This window comes from Melospiza georgiana, chromosome W (genome assembly GCF_028018845.1).
Source record: "Melospiza georgiana isolate bMelGeo1 chromosome W, bMelGeo1.pri, whole genome shotgun sequence".
Classification (NCBI taxonomy): domain Eukaryota; kingdom Metazoa; phylum Chordata; class Aves; order Passeriformes; family Passerellidae; genus Melospiza; species Melospiza georgiana.
In genome coordinates, this window is record NC_080464.1 from 6,807,512 (window position 1) to 6,826,047 (window position 18,536).

Below are 18,536 nucleotides of genomic sequence, written 5' to 3' on the forward strand. Positions count from 1 at the left end.
GGCTAGCTGAGGTTAAGGCCGACACCTAGCTGCATCGTCTGCCAGCACCCCTAGGCGTTGTAAGGCCTCAGGATGTGCTGGTTGTGGACTGGATCGCTGCTAAACGACGAGAAGGAAGGAACCAGGGGCGGAGAAACAGAGGAGCGGGAGTGGTCAAGGGAGAGGAAAGGGTTGGACTTGGAAAGAAAGGGATTCTGGGGAGAAGAAGGGGTAAGGGTGGGAAAAACCATGTGGCAGCCTCCATTTTGGGCTCCAAGGGAGCCATCCTGGGAATTTTCAATAAACCGGACAACTTTGGGGACCGAAACTGGGGACTTGAGGACAGGGATAAAGGGATCATGAAGAGAACTCCGGAGAGCTTGGCCAGGGCTCTTCGGAGGGGGGGGGCCGAGCCGGTCGAGAGGGAGCAGGGGCAAGGTGACCCCCCTGCTTGCTGTTGGCCTTTAGAACCCCTCTCAAGGGCTCCTGCCTAGGGGTAGAGGGTAAGGAACGAGGGGTAGGAACATCAGAACTGGGAAAACCGAGGATCAAACTAGAACGTGAGGGACTTTTCCTCAATTCCCCCGACAGACGGAGTGTAGAATGCACTCTGCCCGCCCAGTACGCCACGGCTGAAAGATGAGTTTCTCCAGAATTACCTGCATTATCTAATTTGGCCACAACGGCTGCCCAAAACCGTGGCTCCCTTACAAGTTCTGGGGAAACTTCGGGGAAATGGGAGAATACCCATCTAATCAACACTATCAACTCTTTCTTGGGGGCAGTAAACCCTCCCCCAAGTAACAAATCCTTAACTACAAAACAAACTCCTTTTTGGGTTTTGCTCAGACCCGCACCCATGATCGTGCTCCTAAAGCACCCTAGACAAGGCGACTTCAGGAGGAGCAAGCACCCACGATGGAACACTCCACCCGCCCGAGAAAAATTCAAACTAAAACAAAGAAGCACACGCTGCCGGCCCCTCCTCCCCCCGCCGTTCCCAAGTCTGGGGTTTCAACGAAAGCGAAAAAAGGGATTTTTGGTGGTGGGATCTGACCCCAAGTCTGGGGAGACAAACCCCGCAGGGAAGGTAAAACAAAAAACGAAAGGGAAGAGGACTGCCCCCAGAAGAACACCCCGCGCCCGCCGGCACGAATTCCAAAAGAGAGCAAAACACGCCGCAGAGAGACACAATGCAGCTGTGTATACTGCTTTTAAAATTCCCGGGCGGCAGCAGCAGGGAGCCAGGGCACACACAAAGGCTCCTCCGCCGTGGAATGCAGCCCCCCCGCAGAGCCGAGAGAACAGCTGCCCCCACGCCACGTGGTAAGCCAATACCGGAGCCCCTCGCGCCACGTGGCAGGCACCAAGGCCCCCCACGCCACGCGGCAAAAAGGCGCACGAAAAGCAGCGGGGGGGGGGGGGGGGGGGGGGGGTTGGGGGAGCGGCCTTGCCGCGGCAAACCACGCAGAAAAGCCGCCCCGCGCTGAAAAAGCCGCGGCAGCCGTTCTGCGCCGCGCCGAGAGAGCCTGGAGCTCGCCCCGCCGCGGCGTGCAGGGACACCGCGCGCGCGAAAAAGCGGCAGAGGCCTCCGCCGCGCGGCGGGGCGGGCGGCGCCTGCCGGGGCTTCCCGCGGCACGCGAAAAGCGGCAGACCGCGGCCCCCCGCCCCGCGCCGAGAGAGAATTTCCCCCGGCCGCGTGTAATGCCTGGGAATCAGCCCTCAAGGGAAAAAGGGTCGGGAGCGGTCCCCAGTGCAGGGAGGGCTCCCAGGGAAAATTAAAAAGGCAGGGGGGGTAACCACCGAGTCCGGGCCTCACCTAATCCAGCAGCTGTGCAAACGAAAAGTTCAGGCGGATGGTTTCTCGTCTCGAAGCCCTCCTCAGGTGCGGGGAGTTACGGCTTCGAATTCCCCGGGAGCGCCACCCCTAAAACAGGGTCTGCTGCCACCGGAGGTAGTCTGACGGCCAGAGGAATTTATAATCCAATCCGCGGGATCCAGGGACCTGGCGTTAAGTCGCCCAGCTGTCCAGAACAAGCTCCCGCATTGGGCGTCAACTGCAGAGAAGTGTATTTTGCCTTCTAGAACAGAGGTCAGAGTCCGGCTAGCTGAGGTTAAGGCCGACACCTAGCTGCATAGTCTGCCAGCACCCCTCGGCGTCGTAAGGCCTCGGGCTGTGCTGGTTGTGGACTGGATCGCTGCTAAACGACGAGAAGGAAGGAGCTGGACACTCGCTGGGGGCTGAAACAGGTTTATTGGAAAGCCCACGATGTATCAGCGAAAGACCAAGAACAAAGGGTGCTTCAGGGTTATAAAGGGAAGGGGGGTGGACCCGGGAGGGGTTTACAGAAGACCAATAGGGGGAGAAGAGGGGATGAGCTTAACACAAATGACATAGTGGAGAGCCCAATAGGTACCAGGTATGGGAGGGGTCCCGGGACCACAGCCAACCACAACCCCCAAAGAGGAGAAGCTTCTGGAATACTAGGTGGAGTGGAGGGGTGATTGACTTGGCCTAGGGAGGAGAAAAGGCATACATATAAGGGAAAAAGGGGAGGAGGAATTATATAACCTAAAAGATTGACAATATAACTGGCAGGGCTGTGGCGGGAAAACTGAGATGGGCAGAACCATTTTACACAAAATGGGGGGAGCAGATACATAAAATGGGGGAGGAATTAAATTAACTTAATGAACACACTACAACACACAGGGCCTGCAAGGCCTCCCTGGCAGTCTGTTGCCTAAGATAAGAAATGCCTAGTCATGATGACTGGACCAAAAGACCCTTCTTCCACCTCAGATCCTTGTTATCTCTCTAAGACCATTGGTCATATACACCTCAACCCTTACTATTGGACTGTTTCCCAAAACCCACATACCCTATATAAACCCCTGCCTCTCCCAGTTCATCAGAAGACTTGTCTCTGACATCCTTTGCAGAGGCTGACAATAAAGACACATCTGTGAAACCTCACACAGTTCTTCTCCTCTCTCATCCCTGCGTCTGCCAAGGCACATAGCAAGCAAAGAGCTGAAATCACTAAAGAGTTGAATTCACCAAAGAGCTGATCTCACTTAAAGAGCTAAGCTGCTTGCTAAGGTTGCCTGCAGCTGGGAGCCTGCCTGGGACACCTAGACAGGTTGTGCTTAGCGGGACTTCGCTATCTGGGACACCTATGGCAGCTGGGGTTGGACAGACCCTGAGAGCACAGACCATATTACAGCATAGCAGAAAAAAAGACTCATCTCCTTGAGTGAAAAGAAAAAAGATTTTGAGGGATGAACTGACCAAAACCCCCACACCCTATCTCCCTACACTATTGGTGGGAAAGAGGGAGGGGCTGGGGGGGAAAAGGTGTTTTAAAGGCTTATTTTACTTCTCATTATCCTCCTCTGACCCTGTTAATAATAAATTTACTTTGCACCTTTAAATTTGAACCTGTTTTGTCCTTACAGTGTTTTTTCTTCCAGTCCTTATCTCAACACATGAGCCCTTTGTTAATATTTTCCCTCTCCTCTACCCGACTGTAGCAGAAGAGTAAGTGAATGACTTTTGTGAGTGCCTAGCATTTGGCCAGTCTCAAACCATGACACACATCTATAAACAATTTATCTCATAAATAGTTTCAGCACCTATTTCACATATCTAAATATCACAAGTTGCACTTGTATTTTTGTTGATGTTATTTTCACCAAGACATAAAGGTAAAAGAAGTCCTTCCTCATTGATCCCTCACCTTTGCATTCTGCAACAGCAATTCACTGAAATTCTTACTTAGGAAAATTATTTGCATTCCAAAAAAATCTTATTTAAACTTGTAATCACATAATAGAGAACAAAGTCATCTTTGCAAGCGTCCTGAAATTCTGTTTCTTCAGTCATAAAGATGTGAGATGCGATGATTGCTGCTAAAGTATGAGTCAATCTTGAAAAGCAATATGTAGGCCTCTTTCTGTTTTTTCAATCATCACTTAGGCAAACAAAACAAAGAAACAGTCTGCTTTTGCAGAACTATTGCAATCATGCAAAATACTTCAGAATTTTGCTTAAAAGCTTACAAATTCTGAATGTTTTCTATTAATAAAGATAGATGGTTATTTATTTTCCCCCATGCTTTTGAGTTTCTGTTGTACACAAACCAAAAAAATCTTTAGTAATAATGCCAAATAACTGCATTCACTGTACTGAACCTTAAATGTTTTGAACTTTCTGACTGTAATAAGGATAATCAGGAAATATTAATATATGGACTATGAGCACAGAGCATGTATAATTAAAAAACGAATTATGGGGATAATGCATCTATACAATATTGTCTTGGTTTGAAAGACAGGTGCCTGCCAAGGAAGGCGGGAACCTCCCTTGGAATGAAAAATATACCCCCTTCCCTTCAACTTCTTATAACTTTGAAATTACAGGGCTGTCAGGCAAAGATGGGAAAAGGAGTAACAGTTCTTTACTAGTGTATATATATATATATACATACATACATACACATATATATATGTATATATATGTATGTATGTATGTATATATGTATGTGTGTATGTATAACAAGGCAAACAAACAATAACAGTATCAACAACAAACAGAAAAAAAACAGAGACCCAATAACAGCCTTCTCCTGGCCGTCAAGCACTTTCCCCTTTGGTGTAGTTATAGTCACAACAGGCAGGGGCGCTGTTGGCTCCTGGTGAGGCTGGGCAGGTACACTGATTCTCCCACGGCTGCAGAGGGCGCTGTGGCACGAGCTCAGTGGCCTCTCTCCACATGGCCGATGGCAGGTGAGCTGGCAGAAGAGAGAAAAGGGGTTTCCTGTAAAAACTCACAGAGGCCGTCAGTCCCGGTGTCCCTCCGGATGGCGAAATGGACTGTAGCAGGAAATTCAGAAGCTGCACACCCAGGATGACAAAGTGTAGCACAGTCTCTAGGGCCGTGCTAGAAGCTGCGGGGTGGCCAGGTGTCAGGTTAAAATGTAGCAAGAAGCCCTGAAACAGCAGCAGAAAAGAGCAGGGCTGGGCGGGGAATTGGTCCCATAGATAGTTCACTGGCGATGACTGGTCCCGGGGTGGGGCCGCACAGAGGGGTGCCCCCAGGGGGCTCCGGCGCAGCACTATCTCTGGGCTACCGAGCAAGCAGAGGAACAGAGAAGCAAGTCAGTAAGCCCATTCACAGTGCCAAAGGAGAAGAAAAAACACCAGGCAAAAACCACAAAGCAACAGTATCTCTAGTAAGAGGCACTGTGCAGTGTGGCCGCTGAGATGAATTGCCCCACCAGAAGGAAGCAACCCCTTGCCCCCAACCCTCAGAATCCTGTGCTGGCCCTCCTTGCCATACTCCTGAAGCTCGGAGGGGGGGTAAGTGACCATTTCCAGACAAAACAAAACCCCCAAAAAATTGTTATGGGATAAAAGCTATTCCCAAGACAAATATTTGTCATAAGAAATATTTTGGGAGAACAAGCCCAAATATATTTGAGAAAAGCTAAATGTCAAGGAATGAAGAAGATACTGTAGTACAAAGCTATGGTGAAAAGTACTGTATTTTTAACCAACACGATTGTTAAGGAGCAGCATTTATGCATTAGTTTTTTAAACAGAAAAACAGAAAACCACACCCTATTTTTGTCCCCCAAACAATACACGATACATGCATTTAAATGACACTTCAGAATAACAAATATGATCTTTATTTTGTTAAACACTGCAAATTTTAAAAATATATCTGACTACCCTTCCAATATATTGGCCAAAAAAAAAGGATTTTCTGCAGCGTGATAAATAAGAAATCCAGCAAGACTTCATCTTAGACCATCTTTTGATAGAAAACCCCTTAACATCACAAAAACAGCAGTCTTATTACCAAGAGTAAGATTGATTTGGTTGAATTCCCTTGCATTTTTGACACTACCTTCAACATCAGCTTTGCCCAAATGATTCTTCAATTCTTTTTTTTCCTGCAACATAGCTACTGTAAAAAAGCTCGAGAGAAAGTTACAGTAAAAACCCTGTAACTAGATAAACAATGACCCTCAATGAATTACTGATTACATGGAAATGTTTGTTTTGACTGCTAAATAAAATGGTAAATAAAAGCAAAAACAACAACAAAAAAGAGGAACTATCAGTTGTTCTCTTCAAACCAAAACACATTGTTTTTCATGATCACTACTAAACTAGCAAATTGGACGGGGACATACTATCTTAGTTGTTTATGTCCAAAGAGGGACTTTATCTGCAAAAGTGTGAAGGCCTCAAATAACCATTAATTATAAACAACAGGCCATTTAATTTCCTTACTTGTGACACCCTCAAAAACATATTTAATTTATTGTTTTCTTAACTACAGGTAGGTAGTTTGTAGGCCTTGTTAATATACTGTGCACACTTCATTATTTTGCTAATGTAATGCAGGATAATCATGCAGACCTTCAATACTAGCAGCACATATAATAATTTGGACATTATTTTTCTTTTCCATATGGGTTAACATGTCTCTGTTTTCTCCTATTATTTCAATATTTTGTGAAAAATGCATAACAAGGGAAGGACCATAAAGCTGAGCAATCTGAAAGTCTTGCCTCTCATGAACAAAAGCTCAGAGTCTAGCAATATCTTCATATGCAGCCCTTTTATCACCTTTAAAGTTTTTGCAAATCATGCAGGCAGTTCTGACTGATAACCAGCATAAAGCCTCTTCTCCACTTTCAAACTTTAAAAAGTGCTTCAAAATCATGTGGCAGTATGATTTAAAATTACAGGTTACCTTGAAAATCAGAAGTCTGAATTATAAAAGTAAACTGCCCTTATAGCTTCATCATCCTATATATGTAAACAAAGTGCCAGCTAACTAGTGAAAAAGCAAGTTTAAGGTTTTTGTAAAACGTATTTACAGCTTTCTTTTACACCTAGAATAGTTTCCCAATGTTTTCCTTTTCTCCTCTCCCATTTATGACATTCAATGAAACAATGTAATTTTGCAAAATTAAAAGGGTTCCTGTCTTATTTTTGCCTTCAGCTTCATGTTAGAAGCACATACTTCTAGACTCAAGCACTATAATGCATAGTGGAAATCACTAATTAAAACAGCAACAGCAATGAAATATATTGCACGAGAACATCTGTCATTTAAAAATTAAATGCTTTTGTAAACACTGTCACACTGCAATGCTGTGTTAGGTGAGTTATGTAAGGCTTGCGTTAACATGCTGATTATATTTTTTCAGAATATGTTTAAATGATCTAAACATTCTCACAGGTTCAACTCAATTAAAATATACCAGAAGTAGCCCAGTGGCACAAACATTTGAATTTTGCAATCACAATATGTCTATAAAGTGTGAGTAAATTTTTGGTTTGTTTTATACAAATCCTTTTTATATTAAAACTTAAAACCCCTTACAATCCCCTGATATCCCATAATAAAACAAACCCAAACCTTCATTAGACAACACTGGCATGTTTTTGCTTTTTTCTCCCCTACAGTTCTATTTATATCACTAAATCCATGGTGGCCAATGTATTCACAGGCTGAAAGAAAGGATATTATCACACACTCCAGTCAACAGTTAAAACAGAAGATTTGTTATGTTTATAAGTAAGATCATGGCTAATGTTAGAATTACATATATAATAAGAACAGCTGTTCAGATGATACATTTAGAATGTCAGTGTCACTTTTTATAGCCTTCAACTATGTGCTTTAGCTTTATTAAGCAAATTTTAACTGATTAAAATTTTTAACATTAGCAACTTTGTGATTGTTAAGTCTAAGGTTTCTGTAATTCCTGAATTAATGTTTAACTGATCTGATGGTTTTATTATATTTTTAGGGAAATAGAATATACCCATTAGTACTTATGTTCAATGGTTTGAAATGTCTCTAATTTCACTTTTCTAAAAAAGGCTATTAGAAAGGTAAAATTAACTGAAGTTGAATCTGCCAAATACAAATTGATATTTAAGAGCTTATATTCTAATCCTAGATATAATGGCATAAATTCTTCTAACAAAAACAGCTTCTACATCTGTATAAAGCCCTGACAAGATTTAAGCATTGTTTTGCTTTTGACTGTCCTCTGTGTGTCTCCAATTTACTCTTACTCAGGAATGTTCAAATGTATCTATATAGCACAATGCTACTACAGTTCTTTACTATTATAAGCTTTTTAAATAAAACCAACAAATACCTAGACAGGAATAAACTGAAAAAAATGTACATTCTTCTCTTTAAAAAGTAAATAAAATAACATTATTTAAAATGTGAATCAGCTATAAGACATATTATACAATTACATAGATACATATCAACACAGCACAATCAATTTGCCCAAAATTGATGAATATAAAGCCAATATGGATGTTGGCATATATGCATGTACAATGACTATAGCATTCATAATTGCACTATACCTACAATCAATTTCCAATTATAAGGTGTTTTATGAGGGAACAAAACCTAGCAACTATTCTTATTAATGTTGTTTTAGAGTAGGGAGTATTAAGGATGAAAAACATCTCATTAGTATTTATTGTTAACTTCATTACTCAAGTAATAAGAGATTGTTTTCCCACCTCTCCTTTGCTGTTGAGAGGCAGCAGCTTCTGTGCTAAGTGCACCCTATTGCTACTTGGCAATGTCTGACCTCAGAGTTCTCTGTAGCTTGCTAGCAATCATGCACCTGGTCAAAAAATACCTTTCAACTCAAGCTGCTCATTGATGGGTGCTACATTTTTGTTATTAAAATTTTTCATGTTTAAATTTCAAGAGTGATTTGCATTAAGAAATCTTTCTAAAGAACATCAAGAGAGACTATTTTGCATGAAACCTATAAAATGTCTGTGAATAGGTTAAGAGGCAACCTTATCAAGAAAGGTTTCTGAATGTGATCATTCATCAGTAATAAACGAGGTGCTTGATATTATTAAAAAAACACTGTATGCAATCTCATGCCATCTCTGACATAAGGAGAGAATTAAACTGTCTTCTATACACGTATACTTAGTAGCATGTTCACTCACACTGTTGTTTTTGGCATTAGAAAATGGAACACAATAAAAACAGGAACATATGAGTTAAAACTATGTTTATCATTTGGCAGTTGACTCAATCAGGTCAATTCCCAATCCATTAGTTTGGCATTTCAATCACTATCTTATGTTTCAAAAGTATTGGTCTCATAATAAGCCATATTTGGCAAGATTTTATATAGCAAAAAAAAAAACACTTTAAAAAGGCTCTAACTTAAGAAAAAATGCACACAACTGAAAAATAAACCCCTACCCCTGTTTCCGGCTGTAGTCACTGGGGAAAATGTAGTGTCCATGACATTTCTACTTGTCATTAGTGATTACAGAAAAGAGAAAATAATGGCACATGGCAATTAAAAAGAGATTCGATTATATTCTATGAACATCTGAGGTTTATGTCTTTAATTATTTTATTGCTGTCTTCTATGCATCTTTCTGAGCTGTGAAAGTATGTTTAAATTCTAAATCCATACACAACTATTTCTATTTTGCAAATTCCCAATATTCTAGTCTCAGAAGTGAAGACAGAATGAGAACACTAATTTTAAGAATGAAAAAATATCATGCTATCAATACTTCTGATCCTTCAGAGAAAGCACATTCTGTAAAATTTGAATGACTGATAAATTCACTTCTGATGATAGTAATTTTCTTGGCCAAGTCACTCAACAGAAAATATATTATCAAGGAATTCAAGTGGTAAAATGGCCATTGTACTTTTCAAACATAGTGGGAAAGGAAGGAGGGAGGCAATGGGTCAGGGAAAGAGGAAACCAGCTTGATTTTGCTGCAATAGCAAAAACCTGTTATCCTTTGTGAGTGTATGACTGAGAATTTAGAAACAACTGAGTCGCAAGATTTTGCCTAAAAAATAAGAAAATGTACTGTGACTGTACTTCAGCATATTTTGGGTTTTCCTCCATATAGTTTAAATAAAATCATAATATCAACTAAAAAACTCTGAACAGTCACAGAGTGCAGGCCAGCAATAAATTAGTATTATGCAACTTGTTTTCACAGGTAATCCCATCCCTATTGTGCATCTTCAATCACACAAAGGTGGTTTTGGAGGACCTTTTAGGTACAGTTAGACCAAGTTGTATTCCTTCAGGTTTAATTGTAGAATTGTGTCCTTGACAGCAGCAAAGACAAAGCGTATATTCTCTGTGTCTGTAGCACAAGTGAAGTGGGAGTAGATAATTTTGTCACTATCTGGATTCAGGTCTACAAACATCTTCAAGATGAACTCTCGTGCTGCTTGTGCATCCCGTTGTGGTCCTGATAATTAAGAAGAAAAAGTCAGTTTCTCTTAAAGTCAATTCAGTATTTGAGCTTACTTAGGAGGGGAACCTCAGGAGCAGAAAACAGAAGAAAGACTCACTCTGTTATCTTTGTATAAGAGAGGAAGGGAAAAAATTTAATAACAAATACTACCATATACTATTGTTTTCCCAGTGGGGGGCATTAAAAAATGAAAATTGAAGGAAATTCCAGAAGGTGATAATAGAAGAGCTGTTCTTTTTGTGCTTTCTTCTTTCTTCAATAAGGTGTTAAAAATGGAGAGATGAACTTGATGACCCCACAAAATGAACAACAGAATAATTAGTTGCTTTATACTCATAAAAAAAAATTAACAGATCTGGCCCATTTTCAGTCTACTGTATTTAAACAGCACATTCTTTTAAAATGTAGCGTAATCAAGTTGCATCTTAAACTAGTTTGACACTGTCCCCAATGGAATTTAATTTACTTTACCGTAGCGGGTTTGGTTCAATTTCCTCACACGGGGCACCAATTCCAATTTCAAACCACCACATTTAGTGATAGCAAGATATACATGCTTGCTAGTTGAAGCGGTTCAATCACAAAACTTAATGTTCTAACAAATCAAATGTCTAAATGATATATAACAATTCTATTAAATTTAAGCAAAGTCTGTAATTCTCAGAGCATGAAGTCTATGTAACCAAACTGCATATTCTGCATTGCATAAGGCAGAAGGCAAAATAATGACTTCCAATCTCTAGGAGTGAGAATTGGTTCATGTTCACAGCCAAAAGAGCAGCACAGAAGTAGGAACATCAGCCACAAGTTATTTTTTCTTATACTGTATATACATATACTGTTCCAGTGCAATTTTCATAGGCCATTATTCCATTGTCCTCCTGTTTCTGCAATGTGAATTTATACAGAACACGTATGTTTGCTGTGCCTCTTCCTCCTATCTCCTCATTAGTTCTGGTCTTGTTATATGACAGTATAAATACCAGCACTCAGCTGTTATATAGTTCTGTCCTTCAATGGTTATGAATTCTCTACTTAGGAAGTTAGAATGTGCCCACATAACTTTCAATGCCTGCAAAACAAAATTTATTTTCAATATTTAAATACAAATTTAGGCATTTCTAATTTGGATAAATGCACAAATTATGTAACAATGGCATCACAAAAGATAAAATACTTTCTGGTATCTATTGGTTGCAAAGCCTTGTGGAAGGAGAACGTGATTCTACAATATCTTGTATGCACATGAATATGTATGTCTATATATAGACATATACACAGACTTACACATTTTCTGAGATGTAGAGGACATGTAAACATAATAATTTCTCTGAACCAGGGCAAAGACGACTTCTAAATTTTTAAAATGTCTAAACACAACAGGTTCTAGCCTTTAGCTTCATCACATATTCTATAGAAACAGCAGCAAAGTTAATGTCCCTATTATTTTTTTTTATTCTTAGGAAGTTTAAATATTTGTAAAGAAGACTCAAACATTTTCAAAGACAATGGTTTCTTAAAAATAAGACATTTTTTTGGTTTAATCATCTTCCTAGAATTTTGTTAAACACTTTTACAGTGGGTAGGCACAGAGAGGTTTTGTTTCTCTTTTAAAATCTACAGCACTATTTAAAGGCCACATCCAAATTTTGCTTGCCTAATAATAAGTCTGGTTATCATAACGTAATTCAATTTTTTCAGACTGGAATTCAAGTACAGAAAACTGAGATTAAAAAGAAAGTTTACCATCTCAGGTATTTAGAAAAAGGGAATGAACCAATGCTAGATTTACAATGCTAAATGGTTACAATCTAACTAATCTTGGAAAAGAATTCTAATACAAATCAGTAGGTTTCTTGTCCATAGCTCCCTTTTTAGCAATCTTCAAAGGGTTTCTCTATATGATAGTCAAGTTTTGTATAAAAAGCACTACAATTTAGCTTGGCTACATTAACTTGGAATTGTCAGCATTTATTTTCTTTGAAGACTCTGGAGGGGAGTGCGCTCCCTCAGATAGATATTTTTGAATTCTTTCCTTTCCAAACATGGTCACTTTTTGTCTTTTTCCTTACTTCCAGCTCTTCATTCCAGTCTTTGAGTTGGTCTTTTAGTATGATCTCTGAAAGCATATCCTCATGTGATACTCTGACCCTTGAGCACGTCTCAGTCTCTCATCCAATGTTGTTATGACATACTGTGCAGTACAACTGCTTGGTTTAATCAGTCCAGTTTGCCATCCTGGTTACCATTTCTGATCCTGTCCTGGGTTGACTACATGATGCTTTTATCCCAAATCATCTTGTTCTGTTTATGCTGAATAATAAGTTTTGCACCTTTAAGACTTGTTCCAGAGAGTGAAGGGGGGAGAGAAGAAGCGCACAGTTTGTTTTCAGACACTGCACTCACATTCCTCCTCCTGGACTGTTGTTGTCTTTGGGTGGACAAACAGCAGGACAGAGCTCTCCTTTGTTTTCGTTATTTTAGCTAGCTGAGGCAAAGAAGTTCCCTGGACTGTGGGGGTTTTTTTCCCTTTTCTTTGGACCCGTTTAAATCTGCTCTGGACTGAAAACCCAGAAGAGCACCAGCAGTTCGCACCTGTGGCCCACCAGGCCGAGCCTGGGCTGCAGCATTTCCAGCACCGGAGGGACTAATAAGAGACTGAGTAAGCCAAGCTGCAACCCAGGGAGAGGACTTTTCTGAGTTTGTCATCTCTTTTGGAGCAGCAAGTGGTTTTATTGTTTTATAAACTGTTTTTTCCACTTTTCTCTAAGGAGATTTTTTTTTACCAAACCGGTTGGGGGAGGGGCCAACTGAATCTGCTTTTCTAGAGGAACCCCTTTGGGGCTTCTCTCCCAAATTTGCCCTGAACCAGGACAAATGCTGCTTTCTCCATTGTACTACCCACATGGGAAAAGTGATCCGACTGAAAAATACCTAATTCTGATAAGTCCTCCAAATGCATCCATCTTCAACATCTCCAAAGAGGGTGTTGGAACAGCAGAGAGGGACACAGTGACCTGTGCAAGCCAGACTTTGCAACTGTCTTGGTTTCAGCTGGGATAGAATTAATTTTCTTCTTAGTAGCTGGTTGTATTATGTCTGACTAAGATAGAGTTCATTTTGCCTTAGCAGACCTCACAGTGTTTTGCTTTGCATTGGTAGCTGGAAGAGTGTTGACAACACACCAGTGTTTTGTCTACTGCTGAGCAGCACTGTCCCTCTAACATTCCTTACCCTCATCAAGGGGCTGTGAGTGGGCAAGATCATGGGAGGGGACACAACCAAGCCAGCTGACCCAAAGTAACCAAAGAGATATTTCATACCACATAATGTCAGCTCAGATATAAAAACTAAGGGAGAGAAGAGGAACAGGGGGCATTCATTATTCTACAATGTTTGCCTTCTGGAGCCACTGCTACACATGCTGAAGCCCTGCTTCCTGGGAAGTGGCTGAACATCGCTCACTGATGGGAAGTAAAGATTCACTTTTCCCATTGCTTATGTGCACTCAAACTTTCACTTTTCTTTTATTTTGCTTTAGTAAACTGCTTTATCTCAACCGACTAGTTGCTTTCCATCTTATTTTCTGTGCCCTGTCCCACTGGGGAGTGATAGAGTGGCTTGGTGGGCACCTGGCATCTAGCCAAGGTAAAATCACTACATTGGTACAGTGCTGTGTTTTAGATTCAGTATGAGAATAATGCTGATAACACACTGATGTTTTGGTTGCTGCTGAGCAGTGCTTACTCTGAGTCAACGCCTTTTTAGTGTCTCATGCTCCGCCAGTGAGGAAGTGCACAAGAAGTTGGGAGGGACCACAGCTGGGACAACTGACCTGAAGTAGCCAAAGGGATATTCCACACCATAAAACATCATGCCCAGTATATAAACTGTAAGAAGTTAGCCAGAAGGGGCCAATCATTGCTTAGGAATGGGATGGGCGTTAGTCAGTGGGGTGGTGAGCAATTATATTATGCACTAATTGCTTTTATTGTACATCAACTGTTTTTATTCTGTCCTTTTACTATTATTATTGTTATTGTTGTCATTAGTATTATGACTATATTTTACTTCAATTATTAAACTGTTTTTATTTCAAACCATGGATTCTGCCTTTTTTCTGATTCTTCTCCCCAGGCACGGAGAAATGAGTAAGCAACTGTGTGATACTAAGTTGCCAGATGGGAGTAAACCACAAGTCATCCACCCCATCTTTCCACCAAAAGAAATCAAATTAAACCATAACCTTCTCTAAGGGGTTAAGTTCAGCAAGATCTGCAGAATTAGATACTTAAATGACTTTCAGGTCTGGCCTACTTGCTATGGCCCTAATTGTCCATAACCTTTTTGTTTCCCTTACCCATGGTAAAGGAGAAGAGGAAGAAGGTTTCTCTGAGCTGACTGATTGAAAATCTGACAACCCTCTATGTTGAAATGACTGGCCTAGTAGATGAGGGGAGAGCAGTGGATATTGTCTAGTTGGATGACAGTAACTAGTGGAGTACCCCAGTAGCCAATACTGGATGCAATCCTATTTACATCTTTAATGATCTGAATAAGGAAGCAGAGTGTACCCTCAGCAAATTTGTTGGTGACACAAAACTGGGAGGAGTGGCTCCATCCAAAGGGACCTTAACAGGCTGGACAAATGGGCTGACAGGAACCTCATGAAATTGAACAAGGGAAAGTGTCAAGTCCTGCACCTGAAGAGTAACAAACCTAGGCACTAATATATACTGGGGGCCACCCAACTAGAAAGCAGATTGGCAGAAAAGGCACCTGAGGGTCCTGGTGGATACTAGGTTGAACATGAACCATCAGTGTGCCCTTGGCAAAAAGAAGGCAAATGGTATCCTGGGCTGCATTAGGAGGAATGTTGCCATCAGGTCGAGGGATGTGATCCTTCCCCTCTAATCAGCACTGATGAGTCCACACCTGGAGTTCTGTGTCCAGTTCTTGGCTCCTCAGTATAAGAAGACAAGGGCATACTGGAGAGAGTCTAGCCAAAGGCCACAAAGATGATTAAAGGACTGGATAAAAGGCTGAGAAACCTGGGACTGTTTAACCTAGAGAAAAGAAGGCTCAGATAGAGATCTTATTAATGTGTACAAATACCTGAAGGAAGCATGCAAAGAAGATGAAGCCATGCTCTTGTGGATGGTGCCCAGTTACAGAACAAGAAACACAGGAGTTTCCATTTTAACATCAGAAACTCCTTTTTTACTGTGAGGGTGACTGAGCATTGGGACAGGTTGCCCAAAAATGTTGTAGAGTCTCCTTCCTTGGAGATATTCAAAAGCCATCTGGACATATACCTGTGAAGCAGTCACTGGATGACCTTGTTTGAGCAGAAAGGTTGGACTCGATGATCTTCAGAGCTCCCTTCCAATGTCAACTCTTATGTATGAATTTTTGTCTGGTTTCTCTGGACAAGAATTTAACACAGGTTTACCTCTACTTGAGTGATCATAACAAAAGGGCCCGTATAGCCTTCTCACCTGCAGGATGTCATCTAAGGCACCTGTCACACTTCTAACATGAAAATACAAGAATATATTCTATTTACCTTTCAGTTATCTTCTGTTTAGTACTATCAAACTAAACTTACACTGATTCATAATTAAGTATGGCCTGATCCTGCAGGCTGTTCATTGTGAACACATCCTTTCCTCTCAAAGAGGAAAAACATGAAACTTTTTCCTTCTATAACTGTCTTGTTTTGAAAATGAGAGATTTAATTTCTTTTGTCGCTTTTGAATCTGCTTTTCACTCTCTGGTGTGACAAAAGAGATGTTATTATTTGAATATGATTTTTTTCTCTGTTGCCAAAACCTCTACTCAGTTACCTTTGAATATGTAGGTTTTCACCTCAGGAGAACTTTCTCAAAGTACAGCTTCTTTGGAAACAGCTGTTTGTTCCACATAATGTTTTCAGGGACAAGCACATTAAATTTCACATAAGAAACATAAAATTAAAATAATGGAAACAAAGAAGAAATGGTACAATAAAAGGGTGGGAGAAGTGATATTGGTTTATCTGAGAACCACAGAGAATTTATGACTTGTATACAGATTTCCAGCCTTAAACAAAAAAGCAACAAAACACAAACCCAATTATAAAAGAGTATGTGAGATGTTGAGTAGAATGAAAAATGTATTTTTATATAATTTTAGCTTTATATTTCAGTTCAAATCCTCACCCCAACTTATGAACAAGGACAGAATAAGGTCCATTGCAAATATGATGTTACTCATCTAGAATCAATAATTTGGCACGAAAGGTACTGCCGTTTTGTCCACTATTAATGGAGGTATAAGATGAATTCCTAGCAATCTAGAAAATTCCACAAGACTTCAGTGACTTTAAAAATTTGAAGCATTAAAAACTGTTATTCTTAATAATATTTTCCTTCTCATATAATTTTTAAAAAAACATGACCAGTAAGTCATTCAAATACAAACTAACCATTTGGTGTACTTAGTACAATTTATAAAGAAGAAAATGGATTTAATGAAGAATGGGTGATTATCTTTGTCCTAAGAACCTCCAAGCAAAATATTGGCAACGTTATTACATTTGGTCACTACTGCAATTTAAATGGAGTATGAGCTCTGGTGGCAATATACTTACCATCATACTCTGGGAAATAATCAACTAAATGGGAGTACATAATTTTCTCCTCTAAAAGATCTTTTTTATTTAAGAACAGAATGACCGAAGAATTCTGGAACCATGGATATGTGATAATTGTCCTAAAGAGTGCTTTGCTCTCTTCCATTCGATTCTGGAATTTAAAAATAAAAGAGATACATTTATGCATTTGTGAAAATAACTTTTTTTTTTAATCAATCAATGCAATTCCATTTTGGTTGATAAACATATCAATTTCATGTTTTCCACTTTCTTACCAAAATGTAAGATTTAACTGATTCATTTACAATTCATAGGTATGTGGTATATTAAATATGCAGGCAGTTTCCTTTTGCAAACTCAATGACTCAAGCATGATTATTCTTTAGAACACAGGTCATGGACACGATAGCTGTAACAGGTACTGTTGTAAATACTGATTATGCACAGTTATGATCAGTCAACAAATTCATGGGCACTGAAATGCATGTGGTTCAAGGCAGAGATAAATGTACAACAAGATATAATAACCAAGTTTCAAGAACCTTATTTATTTTATATGAATTTTCTGAATTTTAAATGCATGTAATCCTTAATTTTTTGAAAGAGATTGACATTAAAATATTTCCGGGTAAATTTAGAATTTACTCATTGATAACCTGAGAATATTTGCCCAAATCAAAGGCTTATGACATAAAATCTTACAAATGGTATATTTGTTTCTAACATCAAGTTAGCCTTTACTTAAGCCTTGTTTAATTGCTCCTGCAAAGCATTTTGTGTGATAGTGGAAATTTAAATAAGTGAAGCATACAGTTCTGTTTGCAAGGGCTTCCTGACACTGTAAAATTCTGTGTGGTTCAATACAATTCTGAAGAACTGTTAGGCTGACACGTAGTTAATACAGAGTCAGAACAGAGTTCAGAACCAGGAATTAACTCTACTTCTTTATTATTTGAAAATTCTAAGGCAGACGTGATTAGCTACTGCAGAAGCTTTTTTTAGGAGATGCCTCCTGAAAACAACAGTTTCACCATCAAACAGGCTGTTATGATCTGATTAATGAGAGATGCCTCTGCTCAAATGAATGTGCAAACAAGACCATATGCCAAAGTCAATAGTACAGATTTTATTTAACAGTAAATGTGAGGTAGAGAGAAAGAAATAGAAAGAGAGCAGGGGGGGAGAGAGAGTGAGAAAGAAATTAAGCAAAAGATACCACCACCATGTGGATTCCTGCAGCATTCTTCACCCTGGTCTTCGGTGGTGGGGGTCCCAGAGTCATTTTACTGGAGGTACCACCTGTATACAGTCCAAGTTCCATGTATCCAAGGGGTGGTCGCAGATGTTCCCACAACTTGGACTGGCATGGGTGTAAGTAGTGGTTTCCTTTCCCACAGTCTGCACAGTGGAATTTTGTCCGGTGTGCTAATTCCAAACCTTCACCTCTGTTTAAGCCTGGAATTAGTGCCTTCCTTTTTGCCATCCGTGCTTATCTCAAGTTCCTGTTGTAGTGGCTTATCTTATGGGAATAGTGTTTTAAGACATGTAATTGCACTCTTTAAGTCCTCACACAGGCTTCTAGAGAACAAAATCAAAGTGAATCTTG

General features: G+C 40.1%; 1 protein-coding gene across 1 annotated transcript in view; it reads right to left on the reverse strand.

Moving 5' to 3' along the window:
- Window positions 1–10,099: 10,099 nt before the first annotated feature.
- The window catches only part of LOC131095431 (guanine nucleotide-binding protein G(q) subunit alpha), a 202,154-nt gene continuing 193,717 nt past the window's right edge, over window positions 10,100–18,536 (reverse strand). The window contains exons 6-7 of the mRNA XM_058043132.1: window positions 16,928–17,081; window positions 10,100–10,290 (exon numbers count right to left, since the gene is read on the reverse strand). Coding sequence (XP_057899115.1) covers window positions 10,100–10,290; window positions 16,928–17,081 — 345 coding nt within the window. The remainder of the gene's footprint in view (window positions 10,291–16,927; window positions 17,082–18,536) is intronic.